The 25,314-nt window shown below is 43.1% G+C and overlaps 1 protein-coding gene across 8 annotated transcripts in view; it reads left to right on the forward strand.

Moving 5' to 3' along the window:
* Window positions 1–25,314, forward strand: part of LOC120504263 (LIM domain containing preferred translocation partner in lipoma) — a 336,133-nt gene that overhangs the window by 231,915 nt on the left and 78,904 nt on the right. For all 8 annotated transcript variants that reach the window (XM_039713605.1, XM_039713608.1, XM_039713606.1 and 5 more), the window contains one exon: window positions 19,478–19,601. In XM_039713605.1, coding sequence (XP_039569539.1) covers window positions 19,478–19,601 — 124 coding nt within the window. The remainder of the gene's footprint in view (window positions 1–19,477; window positions 19,602–25,314) is intronic.

The following is a 25,314-nucleotide window of genomic DNA, read 5'->3' on the forward strand; positions in this document are numbered from 1 at the left end:
CTGCTAAAGGGAGAGAGATGAGGGGATGCAGTCACAGGAGCCCTGTGGCTCACATGTCACCGCTGCTGCCACAGCTTCTTCAGCATTGGACAGAGCTCTCCGGGGCTGCCACGGCACAGCAAACGCCCCAGCTGCCCTTGGCAGCAGCAGCAGGGCTTCCAGAGGGGCTTCCAGGGCTCTGCAGCCTCAGACCATCCCAGCAGGGCTTCCAGAGGGGCTTCCAGAGCTCTGCAGCCTCAGACCATCCCAGCAGGGCTTCCAGAGGGCATCCAGAGCTCTGCAGCCTCAGACCATCCCAGCAGGGCTTCCAGGGGTGTGCAGCCTCGGGCCATCCTTCCTGAACTCCAAAGGTTTTGCCACACTTCCTAGCAGCATCAGCAGAAAGCATAAGAAGCTCAGTACCTTCTTTGGGCAAAAGATTTAATGGAATTTGGTTTTGGCTGGATGGGTATTGTGTGTGCTTCTTTGATGGTATTGCAGATAACCTACTGGAAACTTAAAGATTCACTTATAAACCAGTATAAAAATAATACTGCCCATCTGTTTAACTAGTCTTGGTCTGTCTTGTAACAGTTCATTGACCATCTGTTACTGTGGCATAGAGATAGACATTGTGAATCCACTTGACTGTGTGGATTTCAAACTTCAGTTTATTTTTGGTTGCTGGTACATATGGACCCTGTTCTGTTATTCCTGATGTGTTTGTTCATAAGGACTTCTTAGCCCTAATTTCCCTGGGAGGGGTATTTCAGAATGGGGGAAGAAGGGGAAGAAAAGTAATTAATTTTCTACTTCAGTAATCATAAATAATTTTTCTAGTTTGGATCCCATCTCACTGTCTTTTCCCCAGCAAGGTGTGTGGATGGATGAAGCAGCCAGGGGAGGTGGCAATCCAGATGTGAGCTATCTGATTAATGAAATCACTGTCAGGCCTGCATAGTAAAACTCAGACAAAATGAATCATTTCAGGGTTCTCTTATCAGTGTTTCTGCTGTTTCCCCTCTTTCACATGGTGTTAAAGGCTGGGCAGGGTGTCTGGGCCCTGCCACAGTGCAGTGAAAAGCATTATTCTTGGTGAAAAGCATTGGAAGATTTTTCCTAAGATCATAATGTTGTTCCCTGTGGACAGCTTCCCAGCAGAGGCTTCATGGTTCAGCAGAGCTGGAAGGGGTGCTGGCTTTTCTTACTGCTTCTTTTTTACAAGAGAATGAAAATTCATGTCTGCAGTACTCCTGCCTCTGGGTGATATGAGGTGGAAGTGAAACTTCCTCAGCCTAACCAGGTATGAGCCAGGCAGCTGCTAGGCAATTAAGCTAAATGTTGACACAGTCTCCATTCCTTTGACGGAAGAGTTTTAGAATGGCTGTGCAGGTGACGCAGGAACATTCCAGGAGTTGGTCTGTACTTGTTCCTATTGCTCATGAAATCCTTTGTGCTTTCTTTCTAAGTTAGCTTATTTAGACAAGCAGCAGCATTCATTCAGGCATCATCTAGCACTCTAAAAGAATCAAGTTCAGCTCTAGATCAGCTATAAGCCATCACAACTCCTCTTGTCAGGAAATCCTTCTAGCACACACGAATGCTATGGGGAAAAATACAGCCACGAAAAAGGAGGCACAACATGAACATGGAGACAGAGCAGTGTCCCAGCAAACTGCAGTTTCCAGACTGGGGGAAGCATTTCAAAATCCCACCAAGACCCACAGATCACTGTGCAAAGAAGTTCCTATGCAGTGAGGAGAAGCAACCAAATCCCCTCTCACTGGAAATCAAGAGCACTTCTCTGTGTGTAACTATAGCAGAACATGTAGGCAAAACAGGATTATGGTTCTGCATTAGTTATCAGCTAATTAGCCCCTTGTTTTTAGACAAGGCCCACTTTATAAAAATCAGGTGAAAGGATTTCTTGCATCTATTACTTTACCAAAGCTTTGTTAACACCTCACCACCTTTAATCTCTCACCATTCTTATTTGTATTTAGTAATCTATCTGAATTAAAAGTGGTGTGACCCATTCTCTGCTGAGACCAGGCTGCCAGCTTATAGAAATTACTGAAACGAGGCGCCAAAGTAATGTAAGGACAAATGTCTCCCTGTACAGATTGGCATGAACACTGGAGGCAGCATTTGAGCGTAATATTGACTAATTATTTAACCATGAGTGGCAGCTTTGAACATTGTGTTCTTTTTGCTTCGCTTCCCACATTTACTGTGAATCCTAATTACGAAGGGAACAAGTATTCCTTCTCAGGTCGCTGGAAACACAGCAGCCAGCTTTGGGAGAGTGCATGGGATGCAAAGGGGAGGCAGCCGTGAACTGTGCATCAGCTAGTTCTCGTACTAGAGCTAGTACTATGTGCTAGCACTAGTACTCACTGAGCAGACAGAGCAGGTGTTGGCAGGGATCTGGTCTGAAAATTCAAAAGCTGCTGATAAGAGAAAAAATAGATCATGGACTAAAAATGCATAATTGAAAATGAGCTGTTTAGATTATTAGCAACATGATTTTTTTTCCCACACTCCCATTTTAGAAGGCTTGGCTTTTTAATGATTCTTTCTGTGATGCTAACAAGAAGTGTCCCCAGTTGGATGGTTTTCAGTAGAGGTCGTGTGTATCATGAGATCTGACCCCTAAAAGAAGAGTGTAAGCTTCTGGCATTAACTTCGTGCAAAATATCTCTGCCACAGATGGAAACTTATCTGTATTTAAAGGAATATGCATGTACAGCAAACAGCTGGATTCCCTGAATGACAAGAGACAACTGACAGTTGCTTGAGAAGGCAGATGGTTATCTTATTCTTTCCTTTGCTACTGTCTTTTGGTCTCCTAACCTGTGAGGTGAAAAATAAGACTTCAGCTCTCAAAGAACTGAGGCAAAAAACGTAGCAGGAAGGTGGGAATTAATGTTTTGTGCTGCACTGAAATTTGTGACACCCTGAGCAATTAGACAAATACCTGATAAGAAAATTGATCCTATTTATTCTGAAGCCCCTAGAAAAATGGACTGTCTCTTCAGGTGTGTTTGTGTACAGTCAGGTCAGACTTGTGACTTGGACCTCAGTGGAGATTGGCCCCATAGACCCCCAGGAATAACCTCTCCGAATTAGGCTTGATGTCTCAGCTTTTAATTGAAAACTATGCCAATGACATGGCCTTATGCCTTGCCTCTGTCCCTTGGAGAAAGCCTGGCTCCATTGTAGGATTTCCTGGGTTCAGAGAACGTGGTTTTAGCTCAGCCCAGGGATCAGCTGTGACTCTTGAGTCTGTGTGTCCTCTCTGGCTGTGTGCACATTGCTGGGCTCTCCAAGGACACGCGTCTGCCGCAGTTCGTTGTGCACCTGCCAGCTCAGCCTCTCTATGGCTTGCTGGGTTTCTCTTCCATAAGCAAAAAGTCACCTGGAAGACTTTGCTTGGCCCTCAGGCTCATTCAGAGTTGTGGGAGGCAGCTGGAAGACAGCGAGAGCCTCAGTGGTGGAACAAGGTGTGCTGGATTGCTGTCCGTGCTCCAGCTCCCCTCAGCAAGCCTGCCTGCACACACCTCTGCTTTTGTGGCAGATTGGCACAGGAGTTGTGGCAAACTGAGGACACCACTGGCTAAAAGATCACATTGTTACTGCCTTGAGGTGCATTCTTGGAGGCGGGAGTCATGTGCAGTGTAAATATATCCTCTTACTCTTTCATCTGGGGTCAGATGATGCCAGGCTATTATATTAAATGCTCTGTTGCAGTATGTACTCTATGGATGACTTTGTGAATGCTACTTTTTTCCATAATAAATGAGTTGGAAATCCCCTACCGCTAGACCAGGGTGTTAATACCAGTCACAACCCTTTGTTTCCATTAAGCTTGATTAAGTTAGCTATGGTTGCTACTTGCTGATTTTCCTCTGTGAGAAACCTAGTGCCTATCTTTCCTGGAAGTGTCCAATGGATGATTTTAGCTAGAGAGGTTGTTGAGATATGCCAAGACCAAGATGTTAAGGTTGGCCTTGAGCATTTGTCTCAGTGTTACTGGAAAATTTATTTGTGATGTAAAATGTTTGCCAAAAGCCCATTAGATAACTTGATGTCCTCTGTTCCTTCCTAATTCCAAAGTCTACTTCAGTCTGATTCCAAATGCACTTTTAATAAACTTGCAATTGCATTGCTTGTTTTAATTTAAAGTACCATTTCTGCAAACACAGAGTTGTACCACTTTCTTTTTGCACTTGATACTGAGTTAGTTATGAATATTAATTAAGGTCCATTAGCAGAGCAAGTGCAGAGCAGTGCAAAATGTGACTGAGCACATGTGCTGTGCTGCAGTCTGCAGTGTTCTGTGTTGTACCCTTTTTTGATGAGATTTGAAAAATTACAAGTGAAAACATACTCTTCCTTTATGAGCCACTATTATTAGAACCATATGGTTTGAAATGAAGAGTAAAGTGTGCCTGACATGTATCAACCTAGCATGTGTCTGCAGGTGAATATAGTTTTTGAAATGTAGATTAAAGGGGAAATGAAGGTGGGATAGTAGCATTCACACAATTTCTCTAGGAGATGCTGTCACTATTTCTCATTTTTAAGGTCATTCTCCAGGGTCTCAGGAGGATGATGACATAGAGGTGCAAGGAAATTTCTTTATAGGAATGCTGATATACAGGCATGCATTTGCATTCAGCTTTTTGTATTCCCTGATAAAATGAGACTCATCCTTGTTTATGGAGAGGTTGACACGTGATACGTAACATGACTCCATGGAAGATATTTGCATATTGGTGTGCTGCTGCTGTGCTGCTGAGCAAAGTTCAAGATGAGACCTTGACCATCTTTGCCTGGCTTGTCAGGAGATAAGAGATCATACTGTCACAATCAGTAAGAGGCTCTGTTCTTAGGAAGAAGTATAAATCCTCCTATCTCAAAACAGTCTAATTACAAATTACCTGGAGTGAAGAAGAAATTAATCTTTTGACATAATATTTAGTACTTTATTGTTTTACATTTCTTGGATTTTTTTACCCCTTCATTATCAGGTAATGGTTCTTTGCAAAGATGCAACCCTGCAACGGGTGGAAATTGCAGCTCTTGGTCTGCCCTGGGGATCATGTGAGTTTCCTCTTGTCCAAAGAGTGTTATGAGTACAAGCATTGTGGGCACCCCATATTTGTGGTGTGCTTTTACTAGGAGAATTAAATGCTTCATCCTCTGTCTCCAGAATTAATGTGTCTAATAGGTCAAACACATACTTTATTTTATTCCTTCTTGGGATAAAGGTTTGTTGTTTTTTTTTAAGCAATCTCTCAAAATCACTTCCAAATCTCTTTTCTCTCTTGTTATTTCTTAGTTACGCAAGCTTGTTAGGTGTCTCCTCTGTGCTGCTTTTAGGGTTTAATTAAGTCTCTGTTGATATTGAAGGGCATTTGTCCAGGTCTGCAGCCTCAGTGTGTGAGTACAAGTTTGGGGAACCACCCACTATCCCCTCATGCAGACAGGGATTCCAAGCAGCATCCTGAAGTGAATGATATCCCACTTCCTATTGGCATATTTCACCCAGCTGCTATCACAGGAGAGCCTCATCGATCCAACAGCAGCCACCACTAGCTTAGCATCACCGAGTAGCTAAAAATAATGCAGGGTGGAAAAAAACACCTAACATCTAAATGTAAATCTCTAATGCCTCAGTAGGGAGCATTGCATTTCCTAATCATTCAGTCAAATTGTTTAAATATTGATTAATACTGGAAAGCCTTATGTTTCTACCTTGGTCACTGGTCTCTCCTTCTCTCAGCTCTTTTTTAAGAAGGCAGAAATTTCCTTTCCCTTCCCTCCCAGTTCTCTGGTAGTGCTTCCTTTGCTTGTGCACCCTTTTCCATAAGCCCTGCTGGCCACTGGAGCAGTGGGAGCACCATGTAGTGCCCAGCCACATTTGCAGAACTGTGCTGGCTCCTGCAGCCACCTCCCAAGGAGGAGCATGTTAGAGGAAGTGAAGGGGTCCAGGGGACACAGTGTGACACTCAGGGCACCAGGATTGCCATCTGCAAGCTGACACAGCTCCCACAAACTCAGCTTGTTGAGTTGTGCCACCTGGGCTTGCCACCCACCCTTAACCATAGCACAGGTGGAATGAAATAACACACAGACATGAAGAAAATGGAGAATGGATTTTTTCCCAACCCGTCAGCTGTCTGCCTTTGAAAATCAAAGGCTAGAGTGATTTCTTTCCTCAGCAACACATGCCAAGCAATCGTGCTCCATTGTTGCTGGCAGATTTGTTTTTGCACACTTCAGACAGGAAGAGCGGCACTCTCGGGGCGAAGATGCTGGCACAGTGCGAGCGAGATGGGAAGAGGGGAAAGAGCCAGCGAGGAAATCTGCAGGGCTTTGCCACGTTCCCTAGCAACCCGCGCCCCCAGAAGCGCTTCCAGTGGCTCCTCTTCATCAGCACAGCTGCACGCGCTGCGCGAGCCTCGCCGTGGTCTGGCTGCCGCTATTTTGGGTGTAAAACATGAAGCGTGTGATTGCAGCGCTGTCATGGGCATAAGGGCTTTGGATTGCTCTCTTGCACAGATGGGAGCAATTCACAAGGAGCGTTGGGAAAGTGACTTTCTGTTCTTGCTTGAATGTTGTCTGGTACCAGCTAGTAAATAGTGTCTTGTGGCATAAAGACTTTGCGATGAGTAGGTTAGATAGCTCCCCTACCATTTGTTTTCCCCAGAAGGTGGTATTGCAGGGAGAGCTGGCATCAATGTTTCTGGAGTAACTTCTTTCCTTCAATCCACTGTGGACACACGTGGGTTTTTGCACAACAGACGTGGAGCACTTTGCAGTCTGGGGCACCTACGATGATTTTCTGAATGCTTTTTGCCTGCCATTTCCATGCTCCTGGCCAGACTCACTGCATCCTGTCTAGCTTCTGGGAGGTTTTAATAGAGATTCAGCACCGAGTGCCAGATGGGCATTCCTGAGGACTAGGACAAAAGAAGCCAGCTGTTTGTCTAACACAAATATTTACTGCCCATACAGTGGGTGCTCTGAATGTGCTGCCTCATGCACCTGGAGTCAAAGCTAGAGATACAACATTTTGGAGATGGTAAAAGCAGGGCAGGGCCTGCTTAGGACCCAGCTTCTTTGTCTTACCATTGCTGAACAAACTTTCCTTGATTTAGTGTTTGGAACAAAACCACCAAGTAACTTAACACTGCATATGAGCTTCCTTTCCTGTAAGCAGCTTCAGCCCTAAAGATGATCCATAGGGCTTTCAGCTGGCTTTGCTCAACTCCGTTGCAGAATATGTCACAACTGCTATCACAATCACAGAAGCATAAACAGTAAAGCTGGAACAGACTTGAAGATCTGTCTGCTGCTCAGAGACAGGATCAACTCTGCCTAAGCTATTCTTCACAAATATTTGTTTGTTCCTACTCTGAAAAGCCTCAGTGATGGAAATCACAGGCTCTCCCCAGGCGATCCCTTCCAGCACTTTGCTGGCCTCACTTTCTCATCCTCTGTGTTGCAAATCCTCTAAAGTGTGTGAGTGATTTTCAGATGAGGGTCACTGGGAGGGGGTCTGAGTCCCTTATTTAATACTGTAAAACTAATGCAGAAGGATAGAAAGGGAGCATGGAGAGAATATATTGTATTGAGAGAAAGAAGAGGAAGGAGTCTGTGGTGTTTGATGTTCTCAACTTTTTCTAGACATGCTGTTGAAATTTGCATGGCTCTTAGGAATAAGTGCAGATGAGGAAGGAGGTGGAGGAGGCATGCTTGCTCTGAATGTCCTCTAAAAGAGGGAGCCAGCTCCTCAAAAGGAGCCAGGAGAGAGGAGGCCCTGAAAAACATGTTAGCTTGAGCTGGGAGTTGGAGCCCATGAAAGCCAATCTGACACATCCCCCAGAGATGGGGATAGAGACTTTTGACTTATTTTTAAGTAAACCCTGGAGTGTCACCTGCAAGGAAGCTGGCTTCAATCACCCATATCCTCAGAGAATGGGGTCTTTGTCTGCAGTGTTCACTCTTGGTCTGGCAGTCTAGAAGCCAGTTTTCTCCCTGTGTCATTTGTTCTGTGAGAGACAAATGCAGCTGAGGACTCAGGGGGCTGCAGTTAGTCTGGAAGAGGTTTGGACAGCCTTGTTGACTCAAATAGTGCCTCTCAACCAGCCAATGTACACCTGAGTACACTGCTCACTTTGGCATGTTGAGCTAGATTCTCCACTGCTGTGTAAATCAGCGAGTTCCCTGGGGCAACCATCTGAATGCCTAGCCCATCCTTTTCAAGTAAATTCAGCAAAATTATATATATACACCTTTGTTTTTCCCCTTTAGCCTTTGCTCAGTCAACCTGCAAGCTTCTCAGTCATTAAAATACAGGAGGCTGCTGCTGTTGTGGCTGAACAGGACACGAAAATGGTTCATGGACAAAATGATCTTTCCTATACATCACAATGGTCCAGTCACAATGTTGTGTACAGCCACAGCCCTCAGCCTCCTCAGCTCTAATTGCACCTGCCACCATCTTTGCCAGTTCACTCCATTCTCCACAAAGTACTGCTCCACCAATTAGTGAGATAAGCCTGCCTCCAGCTCAGGATGGATGTGGAGGATGTGGACAGCCTTCTTAGCTGCATCTCTGTATATGGAGGAATATTTTGACAACTAAACATGGATCTTGTTGAGCTGTCAGTTTGACTCACTTTCCCAAGTGTCTCATTTATTGAGCCATCAGGCTCTTCCTGACCTCCTCAGAGTCAGTCCCAGCCTCACACAAAAGATGGCACAGAAATACAGCTTGAGCGTGGCCTTCTGAACAGGGTGAATTTCTTAAAGCATTTGATGCCTTGAACAGTGTAGATCATTAGGTCTGTATGTCAGTACAGTGACTGTGCCCTCAGGATGACAGCAGCCTTAGAGGCTGCAGCTGGGGAAGTTAGATTCCCTTCCTTAGTGCACAGCCTGCTTTGGCTGCCAAGATCCTGGGGCTTTTTGAGAGGCTGATGGGAAAGCAAAGGATGAGGATAAGTAGCAGAAAAGCTTTGAATCTGGGGAATCCTGTATTCCCTTCTGGCTCCAGCACCAAGCAGAATTCCTTCTCCTTTGCCCTTTATTCCATAGGTACTTGTGTAGCTCACAGCACAAGCCCCTATGCATTTGCCATCTTAAGCATCATGGCCATAAAAGTAATTTTCTGTTTGGCTGGAAAGCATGCCTGTGACAAATGTGGGATCACACACTACATGTGGCAGGAGAAGTGGAAAGGAGGACTGTGTGACATTGAAACTCCATATACAACTTCCATGAAGGAATCAAAAGTGACACTGAGGGTGTAGTGCTCTGCGCTTGGTCTCTATTGTCCCATCAAAAATGCACATGCACACACATGTGTGTCTGGAAGCATCTGACCGATCTGAAACTTCTGGGTTTTATTAGCATTGGATAGTTCCTGTAGAAAGGAAATTATTCACTAAAATCAGCTGACACTGATGCCTCTCCTTTGGTCTTGCTTTCCTGCTTGCTCGCTGCTCTGAGGGTGCTATTACCTTCCATTTCATGCAGCTCCTTTGCACATTGGTCTTCCCTAAGCCACTCTGCCTGTGGTGGGTGCATGTGCCCTCTCTGCACGGACTCTTGCCAGTTCTAGAAGCTCCTTGCCAGGCTGTACTTTCTTCTCCATCCTCTCTGTCTCATTCCATCCTCCCCTTTGATGCTGGGCTCTGGCTCAAATCACTTACTGCATGCTGCCTTTTGAGTGGTTTTCCCCTCTTCCTACCAGCACTTCTCTCTTGTCTTTGTAGTTCTGCCTTTTTTAGTTGTTGTATTTGTGTTGCTAAATGCTAATTTGCTCTTTCCCCTGCCTCCCTCGCCACATTGCCAGAGCCCTCATTCCAGATCTGACCTTCACCTCTCTGCTGCTGGGGCTTTTCCCCTCCAAGGGCCATCTCCTGCCCTCTGCACAAGCAGGATTCATAGGATCCACAACAGGAATAGAGCAGCCAACTCACTCCTGTTCCAGCAGGTTGAAAGAAAAAGGTTGAGACCCTTTGAATATTGAATAGCCATGGTGAAACTTCCTGCAGCATTTTTTGATAGCCCATAATCCCTGCTTCTTTGGCTCCCTGCCACGATTTGGCCACCAATTGTGATGTGCTGGGTCTTCATCCTGCAGTGCTCTCTGAGAAAAAAATCATTCCTCTTCTCTTGCTGCCCTTTTCTCAGCTCCCCTCCCGTGTGATTGTGGGAAATTCCTGAGCAGGTACAGTTTTTCAAGGTAGACTGGGAGCTTTTATTTGAGTAATACTTTACTGCCCTGGACTCTATTACAGGAGAATTATGACTTTGTTGAGAAATTTCTACTGCTGTGAGCCAAATGAGAGATCATTTTTGTAAGTACATTGGGTGAAATAAATTATAATCTAGATGACGGGCATTTACCCTGGCCTTTTTCTTCCAAGTGCAGTATAGAATTTGGCACTGCTTTGTTCTGAAAATTTTATTTCTGATTATCTGAGGTAATTGATAGTGAAACGTGTACAAGTCTCTTCTAAAGCAGCAGTGCTTAGGCTATCAAGATGACACTGACTTGAGGCTGCAGCCCTTCACTCTTTCCTCCTTCTTTTCTTGTGTATTACTCCCTCTGCTCCTGATAGCACTGTTTAATTTCACCTCTCTCCTTACTGCCAGTGTGTCCTGTCCTCTGCCTGGTGTGCTCAGCATCACAGTAGCACCTGCAAGTGCAGGTAATGCCTTGTGGGTGCAGCTGCACTGAGAGCTGGCTGCCAAACCCTTCCCCAGACTCTCCTGTGAGCGAGCAGCACCAGGTCTGTGCACAAACTGCCTGCTTTTGCTGGGGACCTCCATAGAATGGAAGGTGAAGGGTTCTCTAAGTGTTTAATCACCAGTGATGACCAGCTCCAGCCTGGTAATTTTGTGAAGAGGCTCTTGTCCTTGTTTGGGCTGGAGATAGATAGGCCAGGGCTTGGTGGTGGCAGTGTGGTCTGCTCAACACTGTTGGGCCAGGAGATTGCTCCTCATTAATTAAATAACACGTGCTTGCAAATGGTACTTGACGGGATGTTAGATGACTGAGCTGAGATCCAGGTGACCTACAGATACCTGCAGAGGGCTCTTCATGAGGAGAATTAGTTGTTTTAAGTGCAGTAAAGCTTCAGTCTCTTAAAGGTCAATAACGCAATTCAGTGACAAAACCATCCATATAGATGGTATATAGAGATGCTTTAATTCAGGTAGAGATGAGGTGAACTCTGATCTTTACTGTTAACATACTGTCTTGAGCTGTGTCAGTATTCTTTTAAATAATCTTCTCTACAGTCTTTTACCACAAGACCTGGAGGTGCAAGCTCCCTGTGACTTCGATGAGTAGCAATGTTCTCATTATTATTTGCAAATTCTCTTTTCTCTTGCATCACTGGAAAAGGTGTTACTTTGAAAATTTTTTGTCACCCTTGAAGCACACCTTGGCCAAGAGGTGAGCACAATAAGATGGCCTGAACAGAATCCAGATGTCTCTTAAATTTCTGACTCCTTTTCCCTGACTCATTTACCTGAGAGACTCAAAGTGAAATGAAGGATCGTACTCAGTGCTTACACTCTCTGACATGTTTGGAGCTCCCTATCTTCTTTCCAAAGGAACTTGTGCCCATTTTGTTAAAAGGGGTTGGCACCATCCAGTAACCTCTTTGAGAAACATGGCCTGTGCAAAGTTAAAGGAAAAACAGGAAAGATCTTAGAATGAAAGCAGCTACACATAAGGAAAAGAGAACAGGTGATTCTGGGATTGGAACATGAGTAAAATGGAAAAGTCTCCCAGTTGTGAAATAAGGAAGAAGCTTCTGAGTCCAGCAGGAATGTAATTTGCTTTTGCCACACTATTTTTTCCTCAAATATTATTCTTATCACTTTTATTTATACAAGACCACTGCTGGGAGACCAGTGTTTGTTTTGAAGTTATAATCTTAAAAGACAAAATCTAGACACATAGGAGTGAAAGGAGGCACAATTTTGTCTAGTAAAAGTAATTATTAAGTCATGAATTGTACTCATTCAGCATCTTTCATTCAAAGATCTCAAAGCATTTTGTAATGAAGAGTTCGTTGAGCCTCTCAAAATCTCTTGAGACAGCCAAGCATTATGAACACCATTTATAACAGCAGGGTGCAGGATCACACTGGTTAAGAATATTGCTGAGGATAAAGCTCAGGAATCCTACCCTCCAATGCTATGGATGTTGAACCAAGCACCCGCTCCAGTCTGAGAAGCCTCTTTTTTTTTACTGTAATTTATATATATAATCTTTTAATGTTAAGCAAAATATGTAGTCTTCATTTAAGTCATTGGTGTCCTGGGAAGTGTAATGGCCCATGTCACAGTTGACTAAAAGTGAGATTACAGATAGTGAGTTAAACACACTTGGTTAACCATTTGCTTGCTGTTACAGTTTTCACATGAAAAAACCTTATATTAAAACCTGTCTTGGTGATGGAAAGTGATATGATTTTAGGTTTCTTTGTGTATTAAAACAGAAACACAATTTGCATATTTTAAGTATCTTTTCTAGCCTATTCAGGCTTCTGGCAAGAAAGCTATATTTAAACTGTTAATACAGTATGAATGCAAGTTTCATATGCAAAATTAGTACCATTAAAATGGTGAGATTTATTTTTCTTTTGAAACAAGTGATGCCATGGCACTTCTGTTTTTGTTACCTGCCAAGGCCCGCAGCTGGGGCCGCCTGTTTTTTCGCTGGGTGCCGAAGCTGAACCGCAGGGCAGGTGGTGCTGGTGCTGAGCACTGGGTCCAGCCCCAGCTCTGGGGGTGAGTGGTGGTCAGGCAGTGCTGGGCAGCTCCCAGGGCACTGCAGGCACTGCACCGGCCACGTGCGTGAGCCCGTCACGCCGTGTCACCCCTCAGTGTCTGTGGAAACCCTTCAGCTCTGCCTTCCTGAAGGGCTTTGCAAAGGAAAAACTTAAGAAAAGGCAAAGCTCAGTTATTTGCTTGGATTTTAAGGGTGCTTCTGGAAGGGTAGGCTTTAGAGGAAAGGTGGTTCTGGAAGGGTAGACTTTAGAGGAAAGGTGGTTCTGGAAGGGTAGGCTTTGGAGGGGAGGTGGTTCTGGAAGGGTGGGCTTTGGAGAGAAGGTGGTTCTGGAAGGGTAGTCTTTAGAGAGAAGGTGATTCTGGAAGGGTAGGTTTTGGAGGAAAGGTGATTCTAGAAGGGTAGGCTTTGGAGAGAAGGTGGTTCTGGAATGGTAGGCTTTGGAGAGAAGGTGCTTCTGGAAGGGTAGGCTTTGGAGGGAATGTGCTTCTTTCTGTTGTTTCATTGTGGCAATGAATCATCTGAGTGAGTTGAGTACTGTGTCAGCACACACATGTCTTTTCATCACTATGAATACTGAAGCATTCTCATTTTTATTAGGTTTGCCTCTGTGCTTGTCCTGTTAGATGGAATATGGCTTGGTTGGTGATGAGACAGTGAGCCCTTGGAGTGCCAGTCACTGCCACTGCAGCCCCCCACAGCTTGATGAATTTCAGTAGTGCCACCTTGGACTGGCACAAGGGAGCCCTGTACAAGTCTTGAGGCTCATCACCTGCCCAGGCAAGGAGTCCTAGATGCACTGTGCACCCCAGGATCTACAGCCATGATGCCAAGTGAATTCAGACTCTTGTACAGCAGTTTGCTGTGCAGCGCAGGATCAAAGCAGAGAGACTGTTATCTCCTATGGAAGCTTATGGCTTCTACTCTGATATGCAGATTTTGACCTGTTGATGGTAGTAAATATAATGCTTAAATAATTAGTGCTTTGAAGACCATCCTGGAAGCCCCCAGTATTGTGATGGGAAGAGAAGGAGAGTTGAGAAGCAGCCTGTAGGGTCTTTATTGCTGGTGATGATCCATGGGAGTAAGGGAGTGCTTGAATCTGAGCCCAGAGAGATGTGGCAAGGCAAGCAGCTTGGAGCAGGATAAAACCTTTGATCTTGAAACAAATAGACGAGTAAGCATACAACCTCCTGATACAATTTTATGGAGCAGACTAAGCTCTTCCAGCCAAAAACATAGGGCTAAAATGGTACAGTCTCTTTATTTGTATATGGGTATAATAATGGTGCCTCATTCCCTCTCTCAGTAGTACCATCCAGCTGTTCCTTGACTTCTTGGCTTTTTTTTTAAAGTGCCTAAAATGTCTGTTACCAAAATAAGTGGGGTTAATAGAAAAACACAAAACAAAACAGCCTGCTCCCCTTTTCATATGAGATAAGCCTTGACAAGTAAAGCATATTTGTGTAATGATAGGGCCAAGAGGCCCCAGGCAAGATCAGGCACTGCTGCATTTGTTTCTGTATATACATTTAGGCACCAATGGGACATTAAAATGTAGTATTTTATATGTGAAATATAGCTTAAGTCTGCTGTTTCCTGAGATAACATGTAAAAATTTATTATTTGGAGAAACAGCCACTGCTTTGTATTTTATAATGAGAAATGGTCAATGTTGCTCCATAAAAATCTTGCACATCTGCTGTTAACTCTGAATATATAAACAGTCCATAGTGTCCAGCAGAAACAAGGACTTGCCAGAATAGCAGTGGAAGGTGTCATTTAACACAGTCATGCTCAGTGCAGAAGCCAGAAGCAGATGGTGGTGTTTAGAGATTATCCAGTCTTTATAATACCAAGAAAAAATAACCAGCCCTTCCAGATTCAAAACATTAATGAGAATATGAAGAGTAGCAAGAAAAGCTACTTAGTCTGTTTACATATAATAGCATAAAACAGTCCAAGGACAAAACAGTCATGTTCTTTGTTACCATGCTTGATGTTTAATAAAATGCTCTGTCTCTGTGTAGTGACTTATGTCATAGAAGCTCGAACAGCTCTGCTGCACTGATTAATTAAGACAGAAGTATTGCTGAACTCATTTTACAGAGTAATTAGGGTGCATGTATGGTGAGCCTGTTGAATTCAGTATCAGTACACAAAGACCAAGATTTTGGGTTTGTGACTGTAAGCTAAAAGCTCTGCTCTGGTGAGTCAAAGTAGACATCTGTATGAGCAGCCTCATTTTCAAAAATCCAGGAAACTTCTCAATTCTGTTATGATTTTGCATTCTGGCTCTACTGTCTTTTAAAACTATCAACAGGATACCTCCCCTTCCTACCTGTCTGCATCCCAGTTTCACAGTGTAAAAAAAAAAAAAAAAAAAGACAATTGTGCAAAATTGCAGGCTGTGAAGTTAAAACAGAAGAAAATACTTCTATTGTTATTATTACTCAAATTCTGTGTAGCTTAATGCCACAAGAGATCACTGAAACTGAGAGCTTAGCAGGATTAGGACAGACAATGTGCATGGATAGTTAAGTGAGGATACAGTTGCAATAATGAAGTTTAAAAATAAAGAAAAATATCCTCTAGAGCTTTGAAGCAGTTACAAAACTGTCCTATTTCGAAGCCAGGCAGTGTTAAACAAAGGAGGACTCTGCTGGCAGAGCTGCACGTTCTGGATTGCTGGTTTGCTGTGGGGGGTCAGGGCAGGTGGGCAGCGAGGGAACCGGTGGTGTGTTCCACTCTGGCATGTCCCAGAAGGGCCCTCTCTCCTGGCAGCCCAACACTTGAAATTTTGGTCTTCTGGTGTGGGCTGGAGGGCACTGGCTGTCAGTGGGTATCTCCTCATGCAGGGCAGACTCAGAGGATCTTGATGAGTTATCCTCTGATCAGGAATAGACCCAGGAATGTGCATGCTGCAAGGATTCCAGGCAGAATCCTCTTTTCAGGAATCTTTATGTACTCTGGCAGCTGTAACCTTTCACTGGGAAAATAAATCAAGAATTAAAATATTTTTTCCAATGCATCTCCTCTGTAAGAGTTGGCCTTAATTACAAACTGAATTACAGCTGTAGGCAATTTTGATACTTCCTTGGGAGCACAGCTCATGAGAGATGTGGCACTATTCTGGATTTCTTGCTCTGAAAGTTTGTGATGGGTTTGGACAGTCAATAAATTTAAAAAAAAAAAAGTGGTCTTTGTCAAACCATTGAACAAAAAATGATGCTGCAATACTATTTAACTGATGATTAGTTTTGGTGAGTGAAGTGAAAGGACTAACTTTATGCAGTTGAAAAAGAAGGAAAAAATATGAAGAGAAAGTAACTATCAGTGAAAGATGTTTCTGGCTGCCTTTCAATTCCAAATTCAGCTAATTCTACCTCCTGAAAAGAAGATAATTTCCACGTTTCTGTAACTGGGAACACGTAATTGAAGTTATTTTCTCCCAGAGAGAAGAAGCTTCTTCTACAATGTTTGCAAATGGACAAGAAAAATGACCACATACAGTGTATTCTGAATGATGGTGCATTCATCACAGCATCATCTTCAGATGTCTTTACAGATTTTGCACTTCAGTTTTTTCCCATATGGGTAAATATTTGTGTGGGGATGGGGAAAGTTCTTGTTGGTGAATGCACCATACTGACTGCAGAGCTGCCTTTTCTGGGCAGTCCTTACATCTGAGACAGGTCTGGAGTAGAAAACATGTGCCAGGGAAGCACTGAAGCAAGTATCAGCTTTGTGTACCAAAATAATTATGCAGTGATTCCACACGACTGCTTCTTTTGACCTGGCTTTTCAGGAACCGAACTTTAATAAGGAAGATGAGCCAGATGTTGTTGCAGCATTTTGATAGTGGAACAAGCAATTAGCTCACTTCCTTTGTAGCATGAAGATACTTTCTGCTACAGGGCTTAACCCTGCAAGTGCTGGTGCTTTCCCTGGAAGTGCTGGTGTTTTCCTTAACATCCCAACTAAGAATGCAGGACAGTGTTTAGGAATGCTTTTGCACCTGCACGTGCTGCTGCAATCTTCTCTTCCTGAGCTTGCTCCTGCAATCTTCTCTTCCCTGAAGTTGCTTGGTGTTTGATGACAGTAGCAAAGGAGGCATTCAGGTGCCTGTGCTTCCAAAGCATAGTCCCTCCTGACAGCTTTTTGCTGGGCTCTTTTCCATTTTTGTGGGTTAGTTTATCATCCCCATTGCTTCTGTGGTTAGCCAGACAAGAGTGGTGCTTGGGGTCTGCAAGTCAATGCAGTCCCTTTCTTTGAGCTGTGCCTAGCTAAGGAAGTGGATATTTGTGTGCATTGAGGTGTGTGCATGGGGAAAAGAGAATGTATGAAGTTAACTGGTAGATCAGACAGCAAATTGAATTTCTAGACAGCCTTGATTACTGTACAGATCAGGAGGAAATAGAGGAAGTTTAATATAAACAACAACACCACAACTCTCTTTTGTAAGGAAAGCCAGAGTTATATTTTTACCCTGACCTAACAAAGGAGGAGGAAGGAAACTGTTTTGCTGAAACAAGCATTTTATATTGAACTAAGGACACACTTTCCTCTCTATGGTTGTGTGTGTGCGTGTCCCAGCAAACAGCATGTTCATATGCATGAAATGCATTTTCCTGCAGGCACGTAGTCAGCATGTGCCATGGGAGAAAAAAAAGATGTGCCTAGCACTACTAAAATGCTGGTCAAAAAGGCATAGCATTTTAGTCAAAATAAGTCAAAGTCAAAATAAGTCAAAGTCTCATAACATTGTGGTTGGTATTTGTTATTTCTACTGACATTGGGTACTGGATAGGAAATCTGCCTGGTTTGGAAAAGTGCAATGTAGATAAAATACGAGAGCAGCCTATTTATTGTATGTATGAGGCAGTGTGGCCTCCAAAACCAGAGAAAGTCAGACAAAACGGAAAATCTGCAGAATTTGGTCTTTCATTTTAAAGGGCCTAGTCCAAGGCCTTACGAATTAGTTATGGAGGGCTCCCCACTTGGGAGGTATGAGAAGCCAACATGGAAAAGAGGGAGAGGCTTCACTCACCTCCTGCCAAAGCCTGGCTGTGGTGGCCTGCAGGTGCAGTGGCTTTGGGTTGCAGTGTGTTCAGTGTAGGTCTGCAACTCCAGGCAAGAGCCCAAGTGCGTGAGGCTGGAAAGTGTAGGGCTCCCAGCAGCCTGGATTTGTCTTTGCCTTAGAGCCCCTGTGTGATACTGGGCAAATTGCTTCAGCTCTAGGTATCTCACTGCCCTTTTCTTTGAACAGAGTGTGGCTTGTGCCTATTTCAGTTTCCATGCAGAAAAGAATGACCTCTGCCATTCCATAACAGACATTACTTTCCTAGACTTTACATGGTCTGAAGCTGATGAAGGCCCCCATCCCTGTATTTCCCATTACTCATCACCAGCCTCTTCTGCTGGGCTCTGTCTACACATCATTTGAAGCACTGCCTTTACACTTGGGCCCTGTCACATGCCATTCTGAGACCTTCTCTGCATTGATTGATGTCTCATTTGAAATCTCCTTCTTGCCTGAAAGAAAAAAGCATGGAAACATATAGTTAATTGTCTTGAAGTGCAGTGCTTTAAAACTGCTGTTCTCTGTTGAACATCACTGGCTCAATAAAGATTCATCATGTCAGATGTAGTCCCTAGAATTGGTCAATGTATTGTTTCTCCAGTGATTTTATATTTTCTTGCTATCTAAGTAGTTATGGAGCATGGAAAATGTTTCCTTGTTTCATATCAAAGGTCAAATCCATGATGTAGGCAGCAATTAATCAATAAAATCACTTGCTTTACTGAAATGATGTGTTTTATAAATAAGTTAGTTTTCATATGCAAGCCTTTCAAGAAAGCAGTTCACACAAGGAGAGCTGGTGTCAGCATTTTTTAAGCCTGAGATGACTGAGTTTCTCCTTATGGACACCAAACAGCTTCTTCTAAAAAACTTCTAGGCACAAGACAATTTCTGTGCTTCTCAAAATATGCCATACTTATGGTGTTTTCCAGGGACAAGACTCTCTGAGACAAGCTGCAAATACTGTATGCAGCTGTTAGCTTAGGAAGGCCAAGAGATCTCAGGTTCTACACATGTATTAAAACCTTTGTAGGTGTAGTACTAAAAATCTGTGGACCAGCTCCTGATCTCACTGAAGTTAACAGCAGGATTTGTGTTGAAACAAACAAGAAGAGAACAATAACTAGCAGTTTGGGATTATCTGTCTTTGTCCATATACCATACTGCTGGAGAATTATCATTTATGTTGTGTTGTTAAGTGTTGGAAACTTTTATCAAGTCTGAACTTAAATGCTTCCGAAGCTTTTTTCAGTTTTGGAGAACGTTTGTATCAAGTTATTCTTGGAATAATCTTCTGCTTTGTTTATTATTATGTGCTACCCAGTAGACATCTAATTATGAGGCACAGGATACTTCCCATTCTAGGAGGATATATAGTACTTCACTGGAGGTTCTTCAGTGTCCATTTTCATTACATTAAGTAAGGTGTTTACTTGCTTGAATCCCTTGGGTCTTAAAAAAAAAGAAGAATAGGAAGTTCAACACTGAATGAGGAATGAACTTCAACACAGAACAGCCAGTATAGCCCCTTACCGTGTGAATGCTTTTATACCACATCACAGGCTGTTCTTTTTTTTTTTTTTTTTTTTCAGAGTGGGTATCCAGGCTCTGGACCTGCATCAAGCACTCCTGCCTTCAGGCCTGAGGATGAGCTGGAACATCTGACCAAGAAAATGCTGTATGACATGGAGAATCCTCCGTCTGATGACTACTTTGGTGAGCCATGTCACCAGTGTTTGTGGTCCCCTTCTGTATTTACTGGGTTCAGTAATGGGAGGCCTGACAGCTGCACTGGTAATGTAGTGACACTCGTGCTGATGGATGTGCTTTCCATGCTTGGGCTGGAAGTGTAATCATCCATAGGAATTCCTCTGTAATTTCAGCATAAATCTCATGCTCACTCACTATATGTTTATAGTCTTACTGGATATAAAGTTGAATTTTTCAGTGTCTGGTTCATTTTCACACCATCTGTCCCCAGCTTCCAGGCTACCAGTCTGAATTCAGGTGTGGTCGCTGTTGTGCCTGCCTGCCCCATCCTTTCTCATTGCAGCTGCAAAAAAATCTGGCAGTGTAAATGTGTTCTGCTTCCAAGGCATGGATTTTCATTTTCTGTGTGCTGGCACAGATTAAAAGGAAATCCATTTTGAGTCAATCAGGTTGGTTATACATAGGGACCCAGAACTGGGTCCAACAAATGCATGTAAGACAAATCTGGACTGATTGGTTCATAACAGTGTCATCTTCCTTACCTGGGAAAGATAAGCATCTAATTTCCTTCTTAAGTATTATATAGAGTATAATTATCTTAGGCATCTATAGGTGTAGAATTATATCTTGCCTTTACAGGAAACATAGGTGATAAGACCTCTGAACTCTGCATTGAAATCAAGAGTCTTGGACACTCGATGATGTTCAGATCAGTGGATCTGCCTGTGTGCTTAGTTTCTTACAGGCTTGGGTAATAATGTTATTATGAAACAAACTGCTGTAGTTTGTAGATTTAAAGACTGGGGCAGGCCATTCATTTTGTGTTCTTTATCTTTGTTTATTTCAACATTTCTTAAAAATTAATTTAGATTGCCCCCAGTTCTATTTGCTATAGTTTGGTTGGACCAAAACATTTCTGGCTTAAAGAAACTTTCATGATCTCGTTTAATAAGAAAGCAGGTGGGACCACAGTTTCACTAACAAACAAGGATCTTGCAGTAGCAAGGATCTGATAATATGAGAAGATTAAGATGTTCCCATCAAACAAACATTGCCCTTGTAGGTGGGGTTAGTATCAGTCCCTTGATATTGTCTATCAGTACCTTCTACCTTCTGTGGCTGCGCCCTAATAACCAAAATGTCTTCTCTGTAAACACTGATAGTCATCAGAATTGATGACTATCACAGATCTGAGGTGTGAGCAGGAATGGTTAACTGAATATAAAATAGCCAGGGAGCATTTTCTGTGTTTCTGCCTTTGACTCTGCCCATAGCCATTTGGGTTCACTCTCTGATATTTTAAACATGAAGCTGCAACCAAATAAACATAATATGTATTTAGCCATTAGCTGGGCAGGAAAGAGGGAGAAACTTTTCCTGCCCTCTTCAGGCAAATGGCTGAAGCCCTGAAGCATGAGATCTGATTACAGCAATTTTCTTAAAGCAGAACTGTGTGGCAGGAGTTGGTTGATGGACCAAAGCCCATTCCGTTTTCCTTTTCACCCAATAAGGTAGGCAGATAAACAAAGAAGATTCACAGGCTGCAAGGTCAGAAAGGACCTTGCCATTATACTGCCTAATGTCCTACTCTCAGTTTCTCCCAGGAACATGATTGAATCATGACTTTAAAAAAAAAACAACTAATCTTATCTTAAAAACTTCAAGCAATGGTGAGTCAACCACCTACCCTGATAAGCTGTTCTAGTGATTAATTTTCCTCACAGCTCGAAAATTGCTTCCTGAAGTGAAGCTTTAGTTTTGTTTACCACTTGTATTTATGAAGCTGCAAAGCTCAGATTTTGCAGACTAATATTGTATGACTAAGATTGCTCTGCTCTGTTGGAGAGGGTGTGCATGAGAGTTTCTTCATCCAAAAGGGATGCATAGCTGAAAGGGTGAGAAGATAAAGTCTCTCAGGTCATCAATTTGGCTATCAGATCAGACCAATGTCAGACCAATGCCATGCCATTAGCTCTTAATTCAGCAGGAGATGAGAAAATGGAAAGGAGGCTTCAGAGCACTCAGAAGTTTTGCCAGTGTTATTTATATAAACAGTAGCATAATCTAAGATGGAACAAACATGCATGATGCATGGTGGAAAAATCAAACAACAACCTTCATCCTACCTTGGGCAGGTCATATGTAATTACCAACTGCACCTGATTGATCTAATTGCACTGCGTGCCAGTGAAGTTCATCTCTGAGGTGATGTCCAGCCTTGGCATTCCTGATGTGCCAAAGAACCATGTGTTGGGCTGACCCAAGATGGATGCAAGATGGATAACCAGTCATGAATTTTCACACTTCTATAAATTTTGGTCCATTTACGTATTGGGGTCAATTGTCCAATTACAGCTTGAGGTTTTTAAGTCCCAACCTCCCAGATTGCTCTCCTCAATTCACTGTTGTTTATACTTCTTAAGCCTAAAGCTGCAGCAGTGTCCTTGGTTCTCAGGCTGGGAAAGGATTGTTTTGTCTAACTACCCTGTGAAGAGAACTTGCTAACACTTTATATAAAGTTCAAAGTCACACACTAAGGCAGTACAGAAGCTAAAAAATATGAAAGCTAAAACTTAAGGCCTCACAGTGAAAGAGGTAGGCTGCCCTCCTCTTCCTAGCTTTGCTCCAGCCGAGGCTCCTCCCTGGGTCTCTGGAGTCACAGTGGATAAAGCTCTCTGATATGGCAGTGCAGGCCGGGAGTTTTGTACTAATTCTGGCTATGTCAGAACTAAATACTCATCTCTACTTGAGCTGTCAGCCAGTGCCTTTCAGTAACTTCGTGCTCATGTGGAAAGAACAAATTAAGTGTGGGAGGGAAAAAGTCTTTCAACTTTGGTTAACTGTCTCAACCAATATCTCTGCTCTTGTTCTTTAGTTGTTTAGCATGGTAGTGTGGACTGTGCAGGACTCATATGGCACATTGATCAAATAATCCGAAAAAGGACAAATGGGCAGAGACATTGACTCTGATTTGCATTAAATATCTTATGCCTGAGGTCTAAATGCCATGGTAATTGTAGCATACCAGATAGCTGTCAGCTAATCACTTCTATTAGTTTGAATTTAGAAAACTGGATTTCAGCATATTAAAAGTTGGTTAAGAGCAGATAGATTTTGAATTGAAGAATCTAATTAACCTTGCTAGAAAGCTGCAAGGCGTTATATTAAGTCATGAAAATAATTTGTTGGAATAATTACATTTGAACTGTCAGGCTGGGGAAAGGTCATTTTACTTGGTCTGTCAGCACTCTGGGATCTTCTGTGTAACCAACTTCCTTCTGCAAGTTCATTCACTGTATCTCTGGTTTTCAATCAAGGCATCTTGGTTCTGTAGTCAGCAGAATCAGCCCAGCAGTGGGTAGGGTGAAGGTTCCTTGGGAAGGAAGAGTAGTCATCACTCAAGTTGTCTCTTTGCCCTGGAAATTCTGTCTGGCAGGCCCAGTGAGCTGAGGAGCAGGACAGCCAACACTTCATCCAGTCTGTGCTTATTGCACCTCTCTGCAGCTTCCCAGGTGGAAACACTGAAAGCGATTTCAGAGTTGGGGGAACTGTTCTAGGCAGGGATTGCTCACACAAGCACTCACAGCTGGCAGCAGGGCATGGATCACACTGCTCTCCTGGGGAGCGTGGGAGTGTGGTAGGAGCCAGGAGAATCTTGCTGGAGATGCTTGGAAGCAGCAAGATCACAGCTGGCAGCTTTGTCCTTCCAGGACTTACCACAGCAGCACAATCCAGTTGCTGGGAAATCCTCTAGCTGCCATTGGCAAGGCAGTGCTTAAGCATGGAAATATCACTAAGCATAATAATTTTTAAGAAATTCCTGTGAATTTTTTAGGAGTTAAACGTGCATGTTGGGTATTCTGCCTAACTTTTGTTAAGACCAAACTACTATAATAAGTCTAAACACCCTAATCCTTGGTGTATGTCCCCTCCTACCCCCTTGTAGACTCTGGAGTAACTTGTGGAGTGACTACTCCTGGGAAGTCCTTGGCAGATCAGCAAATTAAAGTCTTTTGAGTCTAAGCTGCTCTTCCTTCTTTACTGATGATTAAGTTGCTGATCTGTGGTAGTTGGCTGTCTTTATTCAAATCCCTTTTTATTAGAAAGGATTCCCAAATGCCTTACGCTCTGTGCAGGAGGGATAGCTTCTCTCTATCACAGCCCTCCCTGTTGATAAATGTGCTATTGTAGACAGGCATGTCTGATTTGTTTGGAAAAAAATAATACTTAGTAGAGTGGAAATTGGGTAAGGTTGAAGGAGGAGAAATGGATACTTATAGGAGATTAAAATGAAACTATCAAAATTGTTTGTTGGCTGCTATGGGAAATTACAGCCCTTGATTCCGCATTTTAAAAAACCCAACCGCACACACATACACACATAAAGATCACAACTGTTCTAGACCACTGTTTCGAGTCTTATAGAAAGAAATTACTTCTGGCAGCTTATCAGTCTCTATCACCATGCAGACAGTGCTGATTAAGACTGGAAAAGTGCCATTGGGGCCCCTCATCTCCTGTTGCCTTCTGGACTATGTCCCAGCTGAGTCACTCCCCACAGCAGTTTCCCTGACTGGTGGGAAGAAACTCGCAGTGGTATTTTACCATAAATGCTCAGAGCTACCAAAGGAACCACCAGTTTCATGTATTGGATAATGTTGCAGTCTTCTTTTGTAGTTGCAGCATGCTGTAGGGATGTAGGGAGAAGAGAGATGCCAAAATCATCCTGTGGGAAGTACTCAGTTTGTGCAGTAAAGGAATCATGATTTAAGTTTGAGCTGATAATTCAGGAGATGTAGGTTTTTTATGTGTATTCTCCGTGTACCCTGGTTTTGACAATGGGAGAGAGAGTGCAGAATTGGGTTGAAGAGCAAGGCCAAGAAACAGGAGGCTTGACTTCCTTTTCTACTTCTCATCTTGACATCTTGACCTGTGGCAGATCGTTTTACCTTTTCAAACTTATTTTTTTCCTTTTTCACTGAATTTGCTGGAGATCATTAGCAGCAGCAGTCATATTTGCATCCCCTGTGGAGAAGCCTTCATCTCCAATGATTCTTTGAGATGTCATGTCACAGTTGAGATTAAAGAATGGTAAAGGACACCAGTATTGAATCTGTCAAGGCTCTGCCAACCTTTCCCATCACTGGCTTTGCATCTCCATTTGGCTTCCATTCATAAGCTAAAATTCCTTCAGTAGGACCAGAGACCTGCTATCTAAACAGTGTTGAATGTTGAATCCCTAATTTTACCTTTTGAGAGACATGGGTTAGGAGGTAGCAGTCCAAGTCAGGTATGGGAGTGAGTGTGGTAGAGTCGTAGGAGGTTCAGCTGCGGAGACACACTGCATGGTCCAGGTATGACTTCCTTTGGTTCATGCTGTCTTTGTTTCCTTTGGCATTGCTCTGAGCACTGTACAGTTCTAGAGGCTGAGGAGTTCTAAACTGGACGTGGTCTGTGTTGCATTTCAGTCTTGGTCAGGCATATTAGCAGCCTCTAAAAGGCACAAGTAGCCACTTGGTTTCATCTGATTTTTTACCAGAAAAAGAAACTGAAAGTTGTCATATCTTGCCTGTACTCTTAGATCTGTTCTGAAAAGGTTATCATTAAAAGAAGCATATTATTATTACAAGAGCATAATTACATTGTAATTTTGCCATGTAATGTGATGTATCTTTTGTCTAAAGGCAGGGGTTCTGCTGCAAGATGGTGTCTGTCCTCA

The sequence above is a fragment of the Passer montanus genome, unplaced genomic scaffold (genome assembly GCF_014805655.1).
Source record: "Passer montanus isolate IOZ18808 unplaced genomic scaffold, ASM1480565v1 scaffold29, whole genome shotgun sequence".
NCBI classification, from domain to species: Eukaryota; Metazoa; Chordata; class Aves; order Passeriformes; family Passeridae; genus Passer; species Passer montanus.